The sequence below is a fragment of the Entelurus aequoreus genome, linkage group LG10, assembly GCF_033978785.1.
Source record: "Entelurus aequoreus isolate RoL-2023_Sb linkage group LG10, RoL_Eaeq_v1.1, whole genome shotgun sequence".
Lineage (NCBI taxonomy): Eukaryota > Metazoa > Chordata > Actinopteri > Syngnathiformes > Syngnathidae > Entelurus > Entelurus aequoreus.
The window spans coordinates 23,920,802-23,942,973 of record NC_084740.1 but is presented as its reverse complement, the minus strand read 5'-3'; the positions used below and the strand labels follow the sequence as shown (position 1 = coordinate 23,942,973).

At 37.4% G+C, this 22,172-nt stretch overlaps 1 protein-coding gene across 1 annotated transcript in view; it reads right to left on the bottom strand.

The window, feature by feature from the left end:
- The window catches only part of bace2 (beta-secretase 2), a 53,312-nt gene extending 42,653 nt beyond the window's left edge, over window positions 1–10,659 (bottom strand). The window contains exon 1 of the mRNA XM_062060369.1: window positions 10,096–10,659. Coding sequence (XP_061916353.1) covers window positions 10,096–10,392 — 297 coding nt within the window. The 5' untranslated portion in view covers window positions 10,393–10,659. The remainder of the gene's footprint in view (window positions 1–10,095) is intronic.
- Between the last annotated feature and the right edge of the window lie 11,513 nt (window positions 10,660–22,172).

Sequence of the window (22,172 nt, the reverse complement as noted above, 5' to 3'; positions counted from 1 at the left end):
TACCTAGTCACATAAAAAGGAGCAACCGTGGTGAGATCCCACAGTTGTAGTAGACGTGGTCTTTTTTCCACTTATTCACCATTACAAGTTTGCATGAACGCTGCGCTGCCCATTATTTGTTTTTACTAGATTAGCCTAATAGATTAGCCATAAACGAAATACAATTTTGAATAATTGTCTAGCCCTACTATAAGCCCACACGATAAGCTTCTAACACAGGACTCTAAAACTAGAGACTACTTAGAACACTGGTTCCAGTCACTAATGAGACAAGTCTACATTGCTTTAAGTAGCCTATCACAACCAGATTGTGTTAGTGTTAAATCTACAACAGCCTAAAGCATCATGTATTTTTAATAGCGACTGGGAAAATCCCTTCTGGGACCATTTATTCCTCCTTAAAAATTAATATGATCTTGTTAGGGCACTTTACGTATCAAGCCGGATAAATGATTGTAGATCACACATGCCTGGTTCTGCGTAATCACCCTGAAAATGAGGAGGAAAAAAGACGAGGGAGTCGCTGCAAGTGTGGGGCAGCTCTGTGCTCCGTTTGGGAGCCTTGTAATCCCTGTCAGCTGCCTGCTAAGAAACAATGGTCCTCACAGGCCAGCATCATGTGAGAGCAGCATGTGAGGAGGGTTGAGCGTACCTACACACCTCCAGGCGGCAGCGTGCATCCCACAGACACGGCACTTTCCCAACTTAGCAGCGGTGGACAGCTGATCTGATTCTATGATGTGACACAATAGGCTACTGTGTTAGTGTGTTATGTTATTAAAAACCGGAGTACTGTAAGGCAACAACAGAGCAAGGATACAGAGAATTAAACTGCACCTATTGGCTATCTTCACCAAGGAGATAACATAGATCGGTAGGTTGTGAGTGTGAGTTCAAACCCCGGCCGGGTCATACCAAAGACTATAAAAATAGGACCCATTACCTCCCTGCTTGGCACTCAGCATCAAGGGTTGGAATTGGGGGTTAAATCACCAAAAATGATTCCCGGGCGCGGCTACGCTGCTGCCCACTGCTCCCCTCACCTCCCAGGGGGTGATCAAGGGGATGGGTCAAATGCAGAGGACAAATTTCACCACACCTAGTGTGTGTGTGACAATCATTGGTACTTTAACTTGAACTTTAACTTAAAATAACCCTTCTTCGACATGATCTGTGAATTAGGGTTTTGCACCACAGTTCTCTATACCACTACTGTTTGGACAAAGGATTTGTTTGATTTAAATACCATCATGGTTGTATAACTTGGAAACCAACAAAAATTTGGGGTAAAAATATGCCTCAGAATTGCACAAAAACTTAATATGTCTTACATCTCACATGATGGTACAGTACTTGCATTTCGGAAAGTGTGGCTGAAGTGCACAATTTTCTTTAATAATTGTTTTGAATCCAAAGGTTTGAAGTCATGTTCGTCTTCTCCAGACCATGACTTGCGACTAAATCAACAGTACCTCAACAGTGCACTCTATTTTTGCCTCTATTGCTTAAAGACGCCATTAATCGCCAACCAATGCCACACAATTGATTAACCAATGCCTGTCTCTAACACAAAGATTGTTTACTCTACTATTAGTCTCATCTTATCTTGTAATCACCCGCTGCACATTTAACAACCCTGTCAAGCATCATCAAGACAAGGAGCCTCCACTTTAAACATATGCACACTGTACAACACAGAACACTTACTCACGCTAATGAATGAGTAAGTGTCCAAACTTTTGCCAAATAAATGTGTTTTTTGTGCTGTTTGTATGCAATGCCACCAATTTTGCTCATTGTCCATTTAATTAGACTATTACATTATGGATAAGTTACAAGCAGTGGGTGTATTTTGGTACAAAATCATTTAATCAAATCTTCCAATATATCAATTACGTTCAAACATATCCATGATAGCAGATTGTCTGCATGTTGATGAAGATTGATCCAGTTATGGCCCAAAATGTGTTCTGCTTTTTACTAATACACATTTCAAAATGTGTTTTTACCAGTAAATCACACTTCCTCCTCCTAAGGGCAGGTGTGTGAAAGAGAAACAGGTTCCAGGAAGGTAGCAAACAAGTTGGAAATAGCTGCTGCAGTACAGTAGATGGAAAATATTTGCAATAAACCAACAACACTTTTAGCACAAGGCACCTATTAGAAACAGCCCCAATGTTTGAAGCTGGATGTCTATTAAAATATGTACAATTTGACAAATAAATAAATCATGAAGAGGGTGGACCAGTTTTACTAGAATCCATCCATCCATCCATTTTCTACCGCTTGTCCCTTTCAGGGTCGCGGGGGGTGCTGGAGCCTGTCTCAGCTAAAGTGCATATTTCGAGTGAGTAATTAGTCAAAGATACTACTGTGTAAATATACCTGTATATCTATATTTCTCTTAGCAATTGTGTAAGAAATAGCACTACATGATACAAATGAATTCCACATCATCAGTATGTGGAATTAAGTCATAGAATGGATTAAGCAAATAAATCAAACAATGTACTAATACGATCCAGTTTAAGAAACTGTTTAAACTCAAAGTGTTTACAAAGTACAAAGAAGAAGAACCATTATAAACATTCTGAACTTTTCATCCAAAAATGTGCTAATCTTATTCATCTCATAATGTTTTGTGAACCATAAAATACTTAACTATTTATGAGTGCTTTATTTATTATTTATGTATTTAATAATTATTTACTTACTCATTGTCTATTCATTCATTTATTTATTTACGCATTGATTTATTTATTCACTGGGGTGTTGCAAATTGAGTAAAAATAAATGTGTTTAAAACTGCAAAGACACAAAAATTGGGTAGGATTAAAATAGCTCTGCTTCCTCCTACTCTTTTTCGGACATGCTGTAATGAAAAACTGTAAATATGTGATGTACAGTGGAACCTCGATTTACCAACTCCTCTATTTGCGACCTTTTCGGTTTACGAACCTTTACATCACGCCACATATGCATTTGTGTGCGAACCATGTCTCGGTGTATGAACGCTTCATTCATTCATTCATTTTGCTTGCAACTTGAAGTCATCGGGCGCAGCCATTTTGATGACATCACGTCCTGTACATGCTGGCACAACCATTTTGAAGAGACAGGGCCCCCTACGTCACATCGGGTTTACATCCTGTACACAGAGGCGCCGCCATTTCAAGGTGCTTAGCCAGCGAGCGGCACTTCTAACTTGTTTTTTTCCCACACTTGTCATACATTGCACCGGCCAGAGCTGAGAGCTGTGTTAGCCTGTCTTATAGCTCACTTTGTGTGATCAGAAACGCTTTAAATGTGTCCAAACTCTTACAGTCTGCTAGACAACCACTTTTAGGTAGTGTTTTAGCTAGTTAGCCTCGGGCTTCCGGCACCTTCAGTGAAGGGGGCTTTGTTTTGCAGCAAGTCTTTAATTGTGACGGGACTGAAAAATATGCCAGAGCGGACATTTATTACAGCGAAGGAGAACACACTACCGGGACACAAGCCGATGAAGGAAGGATCGCCTCACACTGCTAGTTTGTGCTAACACTAGCAGTGACTACGTGAAGCCACTGATCGTTTATCCTTCATAAACTCCCAGAGTGTTCAACAATGCCACAAATATTCGCAGACACAAGGTCAAATGATTTACCTTATTTTGTTTTTTATTGTATCGACATGGTGGTTAATGTTTTGGAGCGCATCAACGAGAGTTTTGTGTTATTTGGATAAAAAAATTGATTGTTGAGCCACCACACACACACGCACACACACACACGCGCACGCGCGCACACGCGCACACAGTCTTCAAAGTATGTTCAAAGTTTGTTTTTTTTTACTAAATGTGGGGCTTTTGTCAAGGCCAGAACCAATGATTCATGTTTACATTGATTCCTATAAGGAACTCTGCTTCACTACATAAACCTTTCAGTTTATGAACCATGTTTAAGAACCAATTAAGTCCGTAAATCGAGGTTACACTGTATTACATTGTAATTGAAAGCATTTTCGAAATAAACTGGCACCAACCAACAACATTGCACAGCTAAATTTATAATACATTATCTTAGGTGTGTAACAATTACCGGTAACAATGATAAACTACTCTAAAACTCCAGAAAGTTATTGTTACCGTTTTAAAATTATAATGATGGCAAAACACACTTTGAATAACTCATTAACTGGTGATGCTGCTCGTTTTCTGGAGAAGTTCCTATCTTAAATGCTAACATGAATACAAGACACATTAACGTCTTTCTCCATTAAAATGGAAGAATATTTAACTATTTAACACTTAAATAACAGAACGATTGTTAATGTTTTTTATGCCAAGGAAAATAAATTGAATAAATTTCTTATTTAATTCATTGTGCCTGTAAGTACTTTCTGAGGAAATTCAACGATACCACGATAACAATAACCGTGATAATTCTAGTAACAATAACCGTGATACGGAATGCTATATCTAGAATTAAAAGATTACAGTTGGTACAAAATGCGGCTGCTAGACTATTGACAAGAACAAGAAAGTTTGATCATATTACGCCTATACTGGCTCACCTGCACTGGCTTCCTGTGCACTTAAGATGCAACTTTAAGGTTTTACTACTTACGTCTAAAATACTAAACGGTCTAGCTCCATCCTATATTGCTGACTGTATTGTACCATACGTCCCGGCAAGAAATCTGCGTTCAAAAAACTCTGGCTTATTAGTGATTCCCAGAGCCCAAAAAAAGTCTGCAGGCTATAGAGCGTTTTCTATTCCGGCTCCAGTACTCTGGAATGCCCTCCCGGTAACAGTTAGAGATGCTACCTCAGTAGAAGCATTTAAGTCCCATCTTAAAACTCATTTGTATACTCTAGCCTTTAAATAGACCCCCCTTTTAGACCAGTTGATCTGCCGTCTCTTTTCTGCTCTGCACGGTTTAGGTGACCACAGATGATCCGCTAGCTGTTCAAAGTCGGGACCCGGGGGTGAACCACTCATCTGTGCATCAGTTGGGGACATCTCTGCGCTGCTGACTTGTCCCCACCCCTTAAACAAATAATTATTTAGCCTAAGCCCCGTTTCAGCTTCACTAAACCGGCGTTTAAAGTCCCCTTTCCTCAGACAAATTTTTACACGGGTATTTCTTGAATCTCCAGCACTTAGCTTTGTATGGACTCATTGATCGTTTACAAACTGAGTACGGAGAGGAAGTGACGCCAGAAAAACCGCACCCACACAGGAAGTGATGCCAGAAAGACCATGCCCAACACAGGAAGTAACGTCAGAAAGAACGCGCCACAGCCAGCTTCATAATAAAGCGGTTTTGTAACTCGGAGCTAACCACTGGAAATATGAAGGCGAGTCATCCAGACATGTCGTGTTTCTCTTTCCGTCTGTACAGACACTTGTGTAAATCACACATGAATACCTTAAGAGAAAGCGATTGCAGCTATTTGGGATACAACACTTCTCAGACGGCAAGAGAACGTTCGAATGTCCAGGTCAGCTGTGATTCTACTTATTGAAAAACTTTGTCCATTTGTCGAAGGAGAGTCAACAAGAATGCAGGCTCCCGTGGATGTGATAAAAATAAAGGTAGCGTGTGTTTTGTATTACCTGGCCGTCGACGGAAAACTACGGAAAACAGCGAATATGTTTGGACTGGCAAAGCAGACTGTATCAGTTATTGTCCGCCATGTATGTCGTGGACTCAACGTCTAGGTCCAGAGTATATAAAGTCACCAAAAACAAATGGAGAATGAAGGTTAAGGCAAAAGAGTGAGGAGTATCCTGACCAGATATCTAGATCCCTAGTTTGATTGATGTAAAATGTTCTTTATCACAAGATTTTATTAATTTATGATGTCCAGGTGTGATTCGCTACAATAGGGCCCCACAGCGTACTGGATTCCAGTTAATTGAAATACCACAACACTGGATATTGTTCAAATAAGTTAAATTTAAGAACTTGCACACAAAGCAACACTGGAGGTGATTATGACGTGCGCATTTTCCGCGCATGCGTACTAGGTCGCGTTGCGTCGGCGGACGGAGTGGGTCTTTAACGGTGGCATTGTTGTGTGTGGACACGGATAAGGCTAGGTGGGATTTACCCTGGATAACCTTTTTTTTGATTGATTGAAACTTTTATTAGTAGATTGCACAGTACAGTACATATTCCGTACAATTGACCACTAAATGGTTAACACCCGAATAAGTTTTCAACTTGTTTAAGTCGGGGTCCACGTAAATCAGGGGTCCCCAATCTACCGGATCCGGCCCGCCAGGGTCCAAAATCTGGCCCGTGGGAAGTCCCAAGTAAAAAAAAAAAATGTTTTTATTTATTTATTTTTTAAAATTCTTTATTTTTTTAAATCTGTCCTTTCTAATCCATTTTCTACATCTTGTTACTCTCGGTGTCTCCTAGCCGCTCAGGCAAATCATAAAAATGCATTTTCCCATCGATAACGGGACATCATCGCACTCTGAATATATATATATATATTAGGGCTGGGCGATATGACTAAAAAATGTATCACGATATAAGTGTTTCATATCAGTCGATATCGATAATTATTGATAAAAAAAAACTAAAAAAAAACTATTCTAAATAAAGACCAGGAGAAAAAAGGCTGAATTTAAATACTTTTATTTTAAATATAACCTTTAACCTTTAGAACGAGGTCAGCATTATGAAAAACAGTCAAATAAAAGAAAATACTGGTCGATGTGCAAATATTGACATTAAATAAATGCTTAATCCAACAAAATGTGCAAAGTATTGTAATTAAGAAATTAGTAGTGTACAACTCAGGCTTTAAAGCCATATCGGTAACAATATATGCAAATAAATAACAGTCACATTAAGCAAGCAGAAACAAACATGTCTTACAGAATATTGTAAACATCGGAATAAACTTGCGTCTGAACATCTGTGACAAAACAAACCTGTTACCCTCTTCAGTCATTTATGGAAAAATCAAACCAACTTCAATATCTCCTTTTCCACGGATTCCCTGCACATTGTGTAAAGCTTAGGAGTAGCTGTCTTGGAATAGTGCTTTCGGCCAGGTAGAACATAACGGGGGTCGAGCATGTGTATGAGATTCTTGTACCCAGACTTCTCAACTATGCTGAGCGGTAGCATGTCCTTCGCTAATTGATACACCACTGCATCCGTTATTTCTTTATAACGTTTTGAATTTTTGTCATATGGCACTGCTGCCGAGTAATACTGTCTGCGGCAACAACAGACCACCATCGAGACGATGGTGGTCTGTTGTTGCCGCTTCGGTGCTGTTCCACTTGCACCGGCTGATGTAGATGGTTGTGGCTGTTTGATACTGCTGTACTCCAGCGGGTGAGAGCGGCTCAGGTGGTAAAATAAGTTTGTCGTGTTCCCAGACTTGGTCGGGACGACGACCTTGCAAAGTTTGCAGACAGTATTACTTTGATTCGGATCGGATTTCAAAAAAATCCAAAATACTGCCAAACTGGTGACGTGACGTTTCCTTTTTTATTTACAATTTCCTCTCGTGCTGCCGCGCTCATATTCCCGTTTCGTTTCACTCCTCGTCGTCAGCTAGCCGTTGTTGCTTTTTTTTTCCTGTTAGCATTTCCCAGAATGGCTTGCGGTTCAGGCTCGGCCGTGATAGGTCGAGAGGCGGAAGCCCTTCCTCTGCCTACACCCCCCAGAATGCCGTGCGGTTCCGGCTCCGCCTTTCTACCTATTTTTTTCTAACAAAACTCAGTGAAATTATCGAACGTTCTATCGACCCCATTTTCTATTGATATTGATCACATGTCTATCGCGATATATATTGTTATTGTTTTATCGCCCAGCCCTAATATATATATATATATATATATATATATATATATATATATATATATATATATATATATATATATATATATATATATATATATATAAAATATACACTGCAAAAAGTCAGTGTTCAAAAACAACAAAAAAAGAAAAGAAAAATTAGGGGTATTTTATTTGAACTAAGCAAAATTATCTGCCAATAGAACAAGGAAATTTGGCTTGTAAAGACTTTCTAAAACAAGTATAATTAGCTAACCTCAATGAACCCAAAAATACCTTAAAATAAGTATATTCTCACTAATAACAACTGTACTACTATATGAGTAAGTATTTTCTGTTGTTTCATTGAATATAAAACAGCAAAGTCCATTTGGCTGTCATCTGTTTTAATATGAGACACAATTGTGTCAAAGTCATTATTTGTTTTTCATGCTTGAAATAAGAAATGATTACTTTAAAAAAGTAGTTTTATACTTGTGAGTGTTGATGACCCAGCTTTGCAACAGTTGATATTCTAGTTTCAAGCATGTTTTACTCAATATAGGTCATCAAATCTCAGCAACAAGCTGTAGTATCTTACTGAGATCATTTAGGACCAAAACCCTTAAAACAAGTAAAAGACTAACATAAAATCTGCTTAGTGAGAAGAATTATCTTATCAGAAAGAAAATAAGCAAATATCACCCTTATTTGAGATATTTAATCTTACTTAGATCTAAGTTTTTGCAGTGATATGCAGATCGGCCGCGGGCCAATTTTTTTTTAACCCAATGCGGCCCCCGAGTCAAAAAGTTTGGGGACCCCTGACGTAAATCAATTCATGGTAATGAATTATGCCTAGTGTAAAAGGGGCCTCACACTAATAACTAGAGCCACTCGATGTCCATTACACTGTTCGCCTGTAGGGGGCGGGGGTCCCCCACATCTGCGGTCTCTTCCAAGGTTTCTCATTGTAGCCCATTGGGTTGAGTTTTTCCTTGCCCTGATATGGGATCTGAGCCGAGGATGTCGTTGTGGCTTGTGCAGCCCTTTGAGACACTCGTGACTTAGGGCTATATAAATACACTTCGATTGATTGAATTTTCATATCGTTACAGCTGGGGTCACCAACCTTTTTGAAACCAAGGTTGGGTACTGATTAATGCGAAGGGCTACCAGTTTGATACACACTTAAATAAATTGCCAGAAATAGCCAATTTGCTCAATTTACCTTTAACTCTATGTTATTATTAATAATTAATGATATTTACACTTAATTGAACGGTTTAAAAGAGGAGAAAACACGAAAAAAATGACAATTAAATTTTGAAACATAGTTTATCTTCAATTTCGACTCTTTAAAATTCAAAATTCAACCGAAAAAAAGAAGAGAAAAACTAGCTAATTCGAATCTTTTTGAAAAAATTAAAAAAAGAATTTATGGAACATCATTAGTAATTTTTCCTGATTAAGATTAATTTTAGAATTTGGATGACATGTTTTAAATAGGTTAAAATCCAATCTGCACTTTGTTAGAATATATAACAAATTGGACCAAGCTATATTTGTAACAAAGACAAATCATTATTTCTTCTAGATTTTCCAGAACAAAAATTTTAAAAGAAATTCAAAAGACTTTGGAATAAGATTTAAATTTGATTCTACAGATTTTCTAGATTTGCCAGAATAATTTTTTTGCATTTTAATCATGATAAGTTGAATAAATATTTCACAAATATTCTTCGTCGAAAAAACAGAAGCTAAAATGAAGAATTAAATTAAAATGTATTTATTATTCTTTACAATAAAAAAAATAACTACTTGAACATTGATTTAAATTGTCAGGAAATAAAAGGAAGGAATTTAAAAGGTAAAAAGTTATATGTGTTTAAAAATCCTAAAATCATTTTTAAGGTTGTATTTTTTCTCTAAAATTGTCTTTCTGAAAGTTATAAGAAGCAAAGTAAAAAAAATAATGAATTTATTTAAACAAGTGAAGACCAAGTCTTTAAAATATTTTCTTGGATTTTCAAATTCTATTTGAGTTTTGTCTCTCTTTGAATTAAAAATGTCGAGCACAGCGAGACCAGCTTGCTAGTAAATAAATAAAACTAAAAAAATAGAGGCAGCTCACTGGTAAGTGCTGCTATTTGAGCTATTTTTAGAACAGGCCAGCGGGCTACTCATCTGGTCCTTACGGGCTACCTGGTGCCCGCGGGCACCACGTTGGTGACCCCTGCGTTACAGCAACGTTGAAGAGAACTATTAACTGCTATAAACAACTATATAAAAGAGAATACACATTACCTGTTGTCCTGGGGTGCCAATCAACATTTCTATGTAGTATCCTCTTCCGGAGTCCCCTTGCAGGTTGCCCACCATGTCCACAAAGTTGACTTGACCGCTGGGGTCGGTGGCCAGGGAGAGACCCTTGCCATCGGGCGTCAGAGCGACCAGGCGGACGGTGGACAAACTCACCGCCGTGGAGATGTTGTACTTCCCCGGGAAGATTTTGAGAGGAATCGAGAGGTAAGCCTCGTTAACGTCGAGGAGGGGAAAGCTGAAAACAAACGCCAAAAGGGGGGCATAAGCACCGGGAGCCATCGTGTTGTTATTCTATTGCTGGGACGGGATGGCCAAGTTCGGGCGAGTCTCCGGGGTTTACAGCGTGGCTCCTAAGTTTTTAGTTCGGCCATTATTTCAACGCCATCACCGCGGACTTTTCCTCTCCACTACAGCGTCAACTAGTCACGTCGTCATTGTGAAAGAAAGGCAAGAGACAACTTAGAGTGGCGTGAAAAAAGCATGAAAAAAAAAGACCTGAGTAACTTTCGCTAGACAACGTAACGCATAACACTTCCGGTGTTGTACTTCAAATTAAAACACACTGTCCAAAAGTATTGGGCATGTTAAAGTACATGTGTTTTATTTTGAAGTGATCTTAACGGCAATGCTGATCTTATTTCCACAATCTCAACCTGATTTCGTGTTTGCCTGCAGCCAGGCGAATAACCAAACCATGTGATTGAACTTTACACTCACAATCTATCCCCCCCCCCCCCAACCAATTCTTAGAGGAGTCCTAACTCACAATACGCACTTAAATGTTGGTGGTGTTGAATGAAATTTGCTGGATGATATTTATTTCCGAGAACATTTTTTAATCGCCTTGTTCCTTGAATTGGCCTAAAAATGACAACACAGCCAGAAACACATTTCTCAATTTAAAGGCAATGTTAGACATTGCATTTTATCTTCATACAAACAGCTTTTTCAACTTTGTTGACATTTCATTTGATATGACATATTTTTTAACAAACCTTTTTTTTTTTAATATTAGTCCCCCAAATTGCACTATTTATTCCCATTCAAATCATGCATAAATTACCTACTGTTTTACTACTGAAATGATACATTTGTGTTTTGACTTTCACTTTGTTTGTTTTGTAGTACTCATACTTATAAAATCCCCCAAATACAAAACATTTTGGCAAGATAATATAATACATATTTTAAAAAGGTTGAATGATTGAATGTGGAAAATGTAAAAATATATAAAATATACATAATAGCAGTTTTTGCAAAGCAGATTTTTGTAAGGTTCTCAAGTGTAAGGTTTTGTTTTAAATCTGACACTCTTAAAAAAAAAACCAGTGTATTAAAATCAATGTTGCTACCAACCATTGGCCAATCTCTGATCCTAATATGATTATTATTAACAATAATAATCACTTTTCTGATTATTATTATCAATAGTAAAAATCATAATAATGGCAAATACAACAACATTTATTAAAAACAGTGTTATGAAAACATACTGGACTTTAAATGCGTAACGATTTAGTTTCACTTTCTGAACTTGCATGGAAATCCCTTCATTCCTTCTAGTATTCAAGATAAATGTGTCTAACTTAGGTGTTTATAACTATTAACTCAAGGGAGGCATGAAGATGAAACTTTTCCAGTAACTATGATGCATTAAAAATAACTATCACTTATAACTAATTACCAGTCCAATGATTGGGCATGCCTTCTTATTGAATAACATAAAGTGTGTACAAATGTTATTTCAGTAATAGTAAAAATATTGTACTTCAGCAAAAGTTAAATAATATTGTACAGTGAAGTATGTAAAAATCTAATGTTGCTGCAGAATTTACTATGAGGTGGTTGCCCTGCCCATCATTTTTAACCGATTGCTGTTGACTTTTTCCCCATTTTTTTTTTTTTTTTCAGTTAAATCTTCAAATCCTGCAAAGTACTATCCAAAGTGCGGCGATGGACCCTTTTTGTCCTGCAGATTGTTTTTATTGGCCCTCGATATATTCTAAAAAAATAAATAAATAGATTGTAAATTAGGTGTATTATCAAGTATTATCAGGGATGTGCTGATCAGTATCGACTGATTTTCATAAGCGTAATCCCCTGATCGCCATTGCTGATTAATGCCTATCAATGCCAGTCACAAACGTCGATCCCCTCTGGCTGACACTACATTTATATTTAGTCCCTCGGCTATGTATCTGTATACACAGTGTGGAGCCGCTACACTCGTAACAACACACACCTACCGCAAGCCAGGAGCAGGCATGCTAACAGCTAAACTAGCTGCTAAACTGGCTTGAAACAACACCGATAAATAAGCGTTCAGTAAACTTTAACAAAAGCAGACATTAAGCAGCTATTAACAGGAAATAAACAAGTAGATTAATAAGAGTGTAGAGAGAGAATAATATAACAACAACCGTTAGTGGTTGAAACCGATACCAAGGTAGTATCAGTATATGAACGATACTAGAGCGATAAGATCGATATTTTTATTTTGTCAAAATTCTTTTTTCCCCCGTTCATTAAAAACAAGGCAGAGGTTTTATTTAACAAGTACCGTATTTTCCGGACTATAACCCGGTGCACCTAATGTACGGAATACTTCTGGTTTTGCTTACCGACTCCGAAGCAATTTTATTTGGTACATGATAAGTGTGACCAGTAGATGGCAGTCAAACATAAGGGATACGCATAGACTGCAACATGATGGCAATATGACTCTAGTAAACAACACCAACATTTTATATGTTCCATTAAAAATATAGAACATTACACACGGTGCTCAAAAATCTATCAACATTTTTTGGTACGACTTTGGTAAGCTATGAAGCTGCACCGCTGATGGATTGTAATGTGCTTCAACATACGAGTATTGTTATGATGTGTGTGTATAAGGTAAGATATATTATCTGGCGTTTTGTTTCGCAATATTATGCAAAAGCTACTTTTCTTACCTTCTGGTACCTGCTAATCTGTATTTTGGATCTGCATAAATCCCTGAGAACACCATAGTCGATAAGCTTCTTCTTTTTCTCTATCTTCTTGTTATGTGACATTCATCCTCCGCTGTTGCCATTTCTAATATAAAGTAGTGTAAAGTTCTTACTTATATCTGTCAGTAAACTCGCCATGAAAGCGCTAAAACATACCGGTGTAGTGAGTTTACTTTATTCACCCAAGGAACTTTAGTTATTAGAGCAGTGGTTCTTAACCTGGGTTCGATTGAACCCTAGGGGTTTGGTGAGTCGGCCTCAGGGGTTCGGCGGAGGTCAAAACACACCCGACTCATCGTGTAAATACAAACTTCTCTTTATCGCCGTATTACGGATACGGCAACAACTGACTGATTTGCAGGTGTGTAGTTTGTTGTGAGTTTATGCACTCTGTTGGTTTTGTTCTTTGAACAAGGTGATGTTCATGCACGGTTCATTTTATGCACCAGTAAAAAAAAACATGGTAAAACTTTAGTATGGGGAACATATTCACCATTAATTAGTTGCTTATTAACATGCAAGTTAGTAACATATTGGCTCTTAACTAGCCATTATTAAGTACTTATTAATGCCTTATTCGGCATGGCCTTATTATAACCCTAACCCTCTAACCCTGGCCCTAACCCTCTAACCCTAACCCTAACCAAATAACTCTAAATTAAGTCTTTGTTACTTAAAATATGTTCCCCTAGTGTCCAAATAACGCTAAATTAAGTCTTTGTTACTTAGAATATGTTCCCCATACTAAAGTGTTACCAAAAACATATAACTTTGTCTGGAATTTGAAAACAAAAACATTTTATTTTTCACTAAAGAAGGGTTCGGTGAATGCGCTTATGAAACGGCTGGGGTTCGGTACTTCCAACAAGGTTTAGAACCACTGTATTAGAGAGTTCCGATCGGACGGTTTTTCACGGGACACATGAGGAGATGATGCTCCGTTATTGATTGAAGTAAAGTCTGAATGTCATTAAAACGGTTAGCTCCATCTTTTGACACTTCTTCCACTCCCGTCCTTGCACGCTACAGCGCTACGACAAAGATGACGGGCAGAAGACGCTGCCGAAGGTGAGCCACATAAATAAGACCGCCCACAAAACGGTGCATCCAGAAGCGACTGTCAGAAAGCGGCTTGAAGAGGATCTGTAAAACATAATCTATGCAACATTTTGACCAAAGAACCACCATTACATGTTATGTAGACCACAAGGAAGTGTTTTCCATTTAGAAAAAAATAAAAAATAACATGACTACTTTGATGCGCCCTATAAACCTTATATATGAAAACAGATCGAAAATAGACCATTCATCGGCAGTCCGTGTTATAATCTGGTGCGCCTTATGGTCCGGAGAATACGGTATATTTCATATTTTTGGCCACTGTAACATTGCACACAGTGGGAACAGTAACACTGTGTTTAATGATAGGTAAATAATACACTGTACTTTAAGCAAGTGATTCTTTGGCGTACCACTACATGGCGCCCGTGTACCTACCACAAGCTTAGCATATACACTACCGTTCAAAAGTTTGGGGTCACCAAAACAATTTTGTGGAATAGCCTTCATTTCTAAGAACAAAAATAGACTGTCGAGTTTCAGATGAAAGTTCACTTTTTCTGGCCATTTTGAGCGTTTAATTGACCCCACAAATGTGATGCTCCAGAAACTCAATCTGCTCAAAGGAAGGTCAGTTTTGTAGCTTCTGTAACGAGCTAAACTGTTTTCAGATGTGTGAACATGATTGCACAAGGGTTTTCTAATCATCAATTAGCCTTCTGAGCCAATGAGCAAACACATTGTACCATTAGAACACTGGAGTGATAGTTGCTGGAAATGGGCCTCTGTACACCTATGTAGATATTGCACCAAAAACCAGACATTTGCAGCTAGAATAGTCATTTACCACATTAGCAATGTATAGAGTGTATTTCTTTAAAGTTAAGACTAGTTTAAAGTTATCTTCATTGAAAAGTACAGTGCTTTTCCTTAAAAAATAAGGACATTTCAATGTGACCCCAAACTTTTGAACGGTAGTGTATATACCAATATTAGATGGGTTTTATCTAAAAATAAACAATACAACTGTAGCTCCTATAGTTAGTAACTTGAACCATTCGCTTGTCACTTTTTATTATCTAATGTATATCTTCAATCCAGACACGGTGCCTATGCAAAGACGTTATGTTTCGCTCCGAGTTTATTCATTTGGTCCAAACAAGTCAACACAAAGCGGGCGAATGTGCAGCTCCCAGCGTTGAGACTAGATCACAGACGTCACAGAGCTTTTTCTACGCTGCCTGTTCCACACAGGCAACCAGTGTCTGGCTGTGAATTCCTCCATGAGTCCACAGCGGCACTGGTCACATGTTCGCCCTCATCGTCCTCACCCTTCACTAACTGCAGTAAACCACCACACTTACAATAACCTGAATAATGCGAGGGAAGGCTGTGACCATGTCTTTCCTGTGTAGTGCTTGTCATGCCGTGGGTCTTGTGAATGGATGATTTGAGCGTATTTCCTCTTTAACGCCTGTGATTTCACAAAGGCCTGAGAGCGTCGAAAGGAAAGGGAATCTGGAATGCATGGCTAACTTGTATATAACCGCCTGCACAAGACTGAATCGTACGGATATGTTTATCCATATTGTTACTGGTCACGGCTTTATTCAGATCAAAGTAAAATTATCTGTGGTTTTTAACCAAACTTAAAGGGGAACTGCATTTTTTTTGGAATTTTGCCCATCGTTCACAATCATTATGACAGATAAGAATTCATGTGGGTTTTTTTTTTTAAGGATTTTAAAGATGATAAAAAAATGCTTGGAAAATGCAGCTAATGGGAGTCACCGTTGTAGCCTTCAAAGCCCTCTAAGACCACCTCAAAACCTTCCATCAACATTTCATATACACACTGCAAGTCTATATATAATGTAGTAACAGACACCTTCATAACAATATGTAATATGTTTTATATACACACTGCAAGTCTATATATAATGTAGTAACAGACACCTTCATAACAATATGTAATATGTACAATATACACACTGCAAGTCTATATATAATGTAGTAACAGACACGTTCATAACAATATGTAATATGTTTTATATACACACTGCAAGTCTATATATAATGTAGTAACAGACACGTTCATAACAATATGTAATATGTTTTATATACACACTGCAAGTCTATATATAATGTAGTAACAGACACGTTCATAACAATATGTAATATGTTTTATATACACACTGCAAGTCTATATATAATGTAGTAACAGACACCTTCATAACAATATGTAATATGTACAATATACACACTGCAAGTCTATATATAATGTAGTAACAGACACCTTCATAACAATATGTAATATGTACAATATTTACTATATTGTGGTCATTTTAATCAATCAACTAATTCCTCAGCGCATTTATTTCCGTTTCCATAGCAACGCACTTTCAACTTCTGGCAACAAATGTGTGTTCCTACTTCCGGAAACAATCGCAAGTGTTTTCTAATAATGGCAGATTTGGTAGTAGACAACGAAGACGACTATTTTTGGGCAAATGAGTTTGAGTTTGAGTTTGAGTTTGAGTTTGAGTTTATTTCGAACATGCAAACATACAACATGATACATCACAATTTCCAGTTTCTCTTTTCAACATGTTCGAAAAGGAGTAGGAAGAAGCAGAGCTTATTTAATCCGACCCCTTTTCTTTTACATAACAGTTGCTAAAACTTTTGTTCACTTCCTGCTTTCAATTTATTCACAATACTCTGCATAAGTAATCACAATAAAAATAAATGAATAAATAATAATTGGTGAAGTAAGTTATATTTCATATGATGAGATAAGTAAGATTATTTTTAAAATTAATGAATGGATGGATGAAATAAATTCTGAATGTTTATCATGGTTTTTCTTCTTTGTACTTTGTAAACACTTTAAGTTTGAAGAGTTTCTTGAAGTGGATCATATTAGTACATTGTTTGATTGCTGTGCTTAATCCATTTGAGGATTCACAACCCTATCTTTATTGAAGCTGAATATACAGAGGATGAAATGCTGCTTATAGAAGCAAGCACAAAGGAAGCGTGAGACGTTGGACAAGATGGAAGCTAACAGAGGTGAAAGGGACTTTGGCGCTGTAAATGTGGAACTTTACCTATGCTATTTTGAAAAAATGGAGTGCTTACCAAAATAAACCAGAAAAAATGTCCCGACCAGCTGGACCAAACACACAACTGTCCATCGAGTGAGTCACACTAATATAACTATATGGGTGTTATTACAACTACAGTACATACGCTGTCTGGCTAGCTGTGTACCAACAAAACATGAAATGTGGGCTAATACTTTACAGATACTGTAATACGATTGTTCCTGTTTTTCAGTCAGTACAGATTGGTGTTCTATCAAAGTGTTGTGCATTATGAACTCAAATGCGTTTCCTGCTGACGTAGAAGCTAGATTATCTCTTGCCATAGCTAGCTTTTACGACTCACACCGAAGCGTGCCGATGTGTTACTACGCTAGAAAAAGAGTTCCTCAGTGTTCCCGCTTACAATAACAACGTTACTACAGCTTGGTTATCATACAGGTTACGGAACGTAAATGAAGTATTGTTGGCGGTTTTTGAATGCATTTTAAAGTGATTTAGAGGTAGAATAAATTGCTCCTATTAGCTGCATTGTTAGCCACCAAGAATGAACCGATTTTAGAATGCAAAAAAAATAGAGATGTCCGATAATATTGTTTTTTAAAATTTATTTTTTATTTTTTATTCAATCAAATTAAAAAACACAAGATACACTTACAATTAGTGCACCAACCCAAAAAACCTCCCTCCCCCATTCACACTCATTCACACAAAAGGGTTGTTTCTTTCTGTTATTAATATTCTGGTTCCTACATTATATATAAATATATATCAATACAGTCTGCAAGGGATACAGTCCGTAAGCACACATGATTGTGTGTGCTGCTGGTCCACTAATAGTACTAACCTTTAACAGTTAATTTTACTAATTTTCATTAATTACTAGTTTCTATGTAACTGTTTTTATATTTTTTTACTTTCTTTTTTATTCAAGAAAATGTTTTTAATTTATTTATCTTATTTTATTTTGTTAATTTTTTTTAAAAGTACCTTATCTTCACCATACCTGGTTTTCCAAATTCGGCATAATAATGTGTTAATTCCACGACTGTATATATCGGTTGATGTCGGTATCGGTTGATATCGGTATCGGTAATTAAAGAGTTGGACAATAGCGGAATATCAGATATCGGCAAAAAGCCATTATCGGACATCCTTAAAAAAAAAAAAACCTTTTGTCTTCTTGTCTCTCATAATGATTGAAAACTATAGGCAAAATTAAAAAAAAAAGTGCAGATCCCCTTCAACATCTCAATTTGGGCCAAAAATGGGATCTCTCACTGGAATATTCTCAAAGCTATGGCCTTTTTTGTATTGCCTTAATTTTTTTTGTATTGCCAGCATTACTATATTGGATTAAAATAGTGTAAAGGTGACCTAAGTGTGTTGTTTCATGTAAAGAGGGCTCTCATAATGTTGAAAATTTTCATGAACAGGTTTTTTATGCTCTAGCTATGAAAATATTTGAGATATGATTAATGATTCATATTCTACAGAAATTCACAATCCGTGAAAATTAAATTAACGTGGTCAATTAACCACAGTAAACAAGGGACGACTGTAGAAAAAAACCCCACAAAACATTAAAAAAAAAGGATATATATTGGATTCATAATAGCCCACCTCAAATACATTTTCTTTTATTCTCCCTTTTAAAGAATAATGACGCTAACCTTTGAAATTAGTATACCGGTACATTTAAAATGTTAATTGTTATTGTCTTAGTGTGCTGGGGTGTTTAACTTTACTGCAATATGCTGTTTTGAAGGTGTAATTTGGATACATTTACATACTTGTACAAATACAGGGTTTTGAAAGGTGCAACAGCTTGAGAAAAATAAAGAAAAACATCTTCATCTGCTTAGCTAACTTCCGTTATTAGGCAAAATTAATCATTTTTTCAAGTCCAAAACTAAGCGAGGACACAAAGACTTGGGTGAGCAGGCCCTGAGGGGACGGCTCACTCTGCCACACTTTTAAAACCCATGTGCAATTTGCTCAGGCATTTGTTCACAAAGTGGTGACCCTCGCCCCATTCTTGTTTGTGAATGTCTGAGCATTTCATGGAAGCTGCTCTTATACCCAATCATGGCACCCACCTGTTCCCAATTAGCCTGTTCACCTGTGGGATGTTCCAAAAAAGTGTTGGATGAGCATTCCTCAACTTTGTCAGTTTTTTTTGCCACTTGTGCCAGCTTTTTTGAAACATGTTGCAGGCATTAAATTCCAAATGAGCTAATATTTGCAAATAATAACGTTTACGAGTTTGAACGTTAAGTATCTTGTCTTTGCAGTGTATTCAACTGAATATAAGTTGAAAAGGATTTCAAATCATTGTATTCTGTTTTTATTTACGATTTACACAACGTGCCAACTTCACTGGTTTTGGGTTTTGTAGTTCCTTTCATGCGCTCTTATTTTGGTGGCTTTTCCTGGTTTGTTGGTGTACTCCCGTAACAGCTTCACGGCTGTCTCTGAGCACTAATCCCTGCACATGTTTCTTGTTAGCAATCAGGACTATTTAAATTGAGCCTTTTGCTAACTTCGTGGTCTTAGATAAGATGAGATTGATGTAAACATTAAGTTATCTAAGAGGGAAGGCAAAAGTATCATTGGACAGAGGGTTAGTCAGCAATGGCAAATAATTTGGGAAAATGATGAAAAAGGAAGGCAGTTATTTTCTGTTCAGAACCAGGTCAGGGTTCCAAGATGGAGAGGGACTAAAAGGAAACATCAAGTAATAATAAGCAGAATTAGGATTGGGCATAGCTATTTAAATGATGAATTGTTTTTAATTGGAAAACACCCTACAGGAATGTGTGAACAATGTAGGGTATTAGAAACAGTAAAAACTGTTTTTTTGGACTGTACTAAATATAATATAGGAAGACTGACTATGACTGAAAAACTGAGGGTACTGGGACCTGTGGATGGGACGCTGAAGAGCCTGAGAAATGTTGCGGACACTGAAAATGGAAGGGAAATACTATGGGAGGGACTGTATTGTAATTATAACATGAAACTGAAGATGGCAGTAATGCAACACAGATGGAGGCCAGCTACCGTAAAACTGAAAAGAAGAACACGAACTTTGTGGTTGGAACGTTAACTGTCATTGCATGCACATTGTGGACTCGTCTCCTGCCGCTCGTGTTTGCCCGTAAGTCCTTGCTGTTCTCCAGCAATTCCGTTTTTTATTTTTGTAACCTGTCGAGTTTCGTTTTGCACAGCTTTCCCTATTCCAACTTTCGCCTTTTGTTTTTTCACTTATTAAATACTTTTGACCTTGCTTCTGCAGCCTTCATCAGAGGTGTCACATGATGTTAGCGTGACGTCATCTGTGACGTCTTATATGGATTGTTCCATCCCACCTGAAGTTGTGGGATGGTGGTGTCCCCTGGCGTGCGCCGGGGGTAGAGCGGGGCGCCCCCTGTCGTCTGGATGTCTAGTCTACCAAACGGCCGGGGGCGGCCCTGCAGGACTGTGTCCCAAGTGTGGGATAGTTGGTAGGCTCCTTCGTCCCTGTTGACAGTCTTTGGGGCCCACTTCCTGATTTCAACCGCCTCTAACGCTAACATCACGTGACACCTCTGATGAAGGCTGCAGAAGCAAGGTAGCCGAAACTTGTCAGGTACAAACCTTTACCTTACTAGCCTATATAAATCAACCATTTATAGATACACATCAGTAGGCTAAATGAACCTCTTCAACATAGCACTTTATATACTTAAATTTCATTTAAGTATTGTCCTCTTTCAGTAAAGGTGTTCCCAGACAGGCTTTGTTTAATTTACAGCACTTTATGTGTATAGAATACAGTAGGCAGTAAGGGGTGCGGGAAAAAATCGATTCGAATTCGAATCGCGATTCTCACGTTGTGCGATTCAGAATCGATTCTCATTTTAAAAAAATCGATTTTTAAAATTTTTAAAATTTAAAATTTTTTAAAATTTTTTAAATTTTTATTTTTTAAATTAATCAATCCAACAAAACAATACACAGCAATACCATAACAATGCAATACAATTCCAAAACCAAAACCGATCCAGCAACACTCAGAACTGCAATAAACAGAGCAATTGAGAGGAGACACAAACACGACACAGAACAAACCAAAAGTAGTGAAACAAAAATGAATATTATCAACAACAGTATCAATATTAGTTACAATTTCAACATAGCAGTGATTAAAAATCCCTCATTGACATTATCATTAGACATTTATAAAAAAAAAAAAAAAGAACAATAGTGTCACAGTGGCTTACACTTGCATCGCATCTCATAAGCTTGACAACACACCGTGTCCAATATTTTCACAAAGATAAAATAAGTCATATTTTTGGTTCATTTAATAGTTGAAACAAATTTACATTATTGCAATCAGTTGATAAAACATTGTCCTTTACAATTATAAAAGCTTTTTACAAAAATCTACTACTCTGCTTGCATGTCAGCAGACTGGGGTAGATCCTGCTGAAATCCTATGTATTGAATGAATAGAGAATCGTTTTGAATCTCCCGAATTCGGAGGTCTCAAGGTTAGCAAGGTTAGGTTTGGTTGATATCAGCACTTCAGTCATCAACAATTATATAATTTGAGAAATGCACATTGTAACAGTGTAGGTCTGTACAGCGAGCAGTGAACACAGAGTGAGCTCAGAAAGCATAAGAACAAGTATAAACATTTGTTTATTTACATTTGATTATTTACAATCCGGTCAGGTGGGATGTGGTGGGGGGAGCGGGTTAGTCTAGGGTTGTAGTTGACTGGAGGTGTTCTTTTAGTGCGGTTTTGAAGGAGGATAGAGATGCCCTTTCTTTTACACCTGTTGGGAGTGCATGCCATATTGATGTGGCATAGAAGGAGAATGAGTTAAGACCTTTGTTAGATCCATACTTG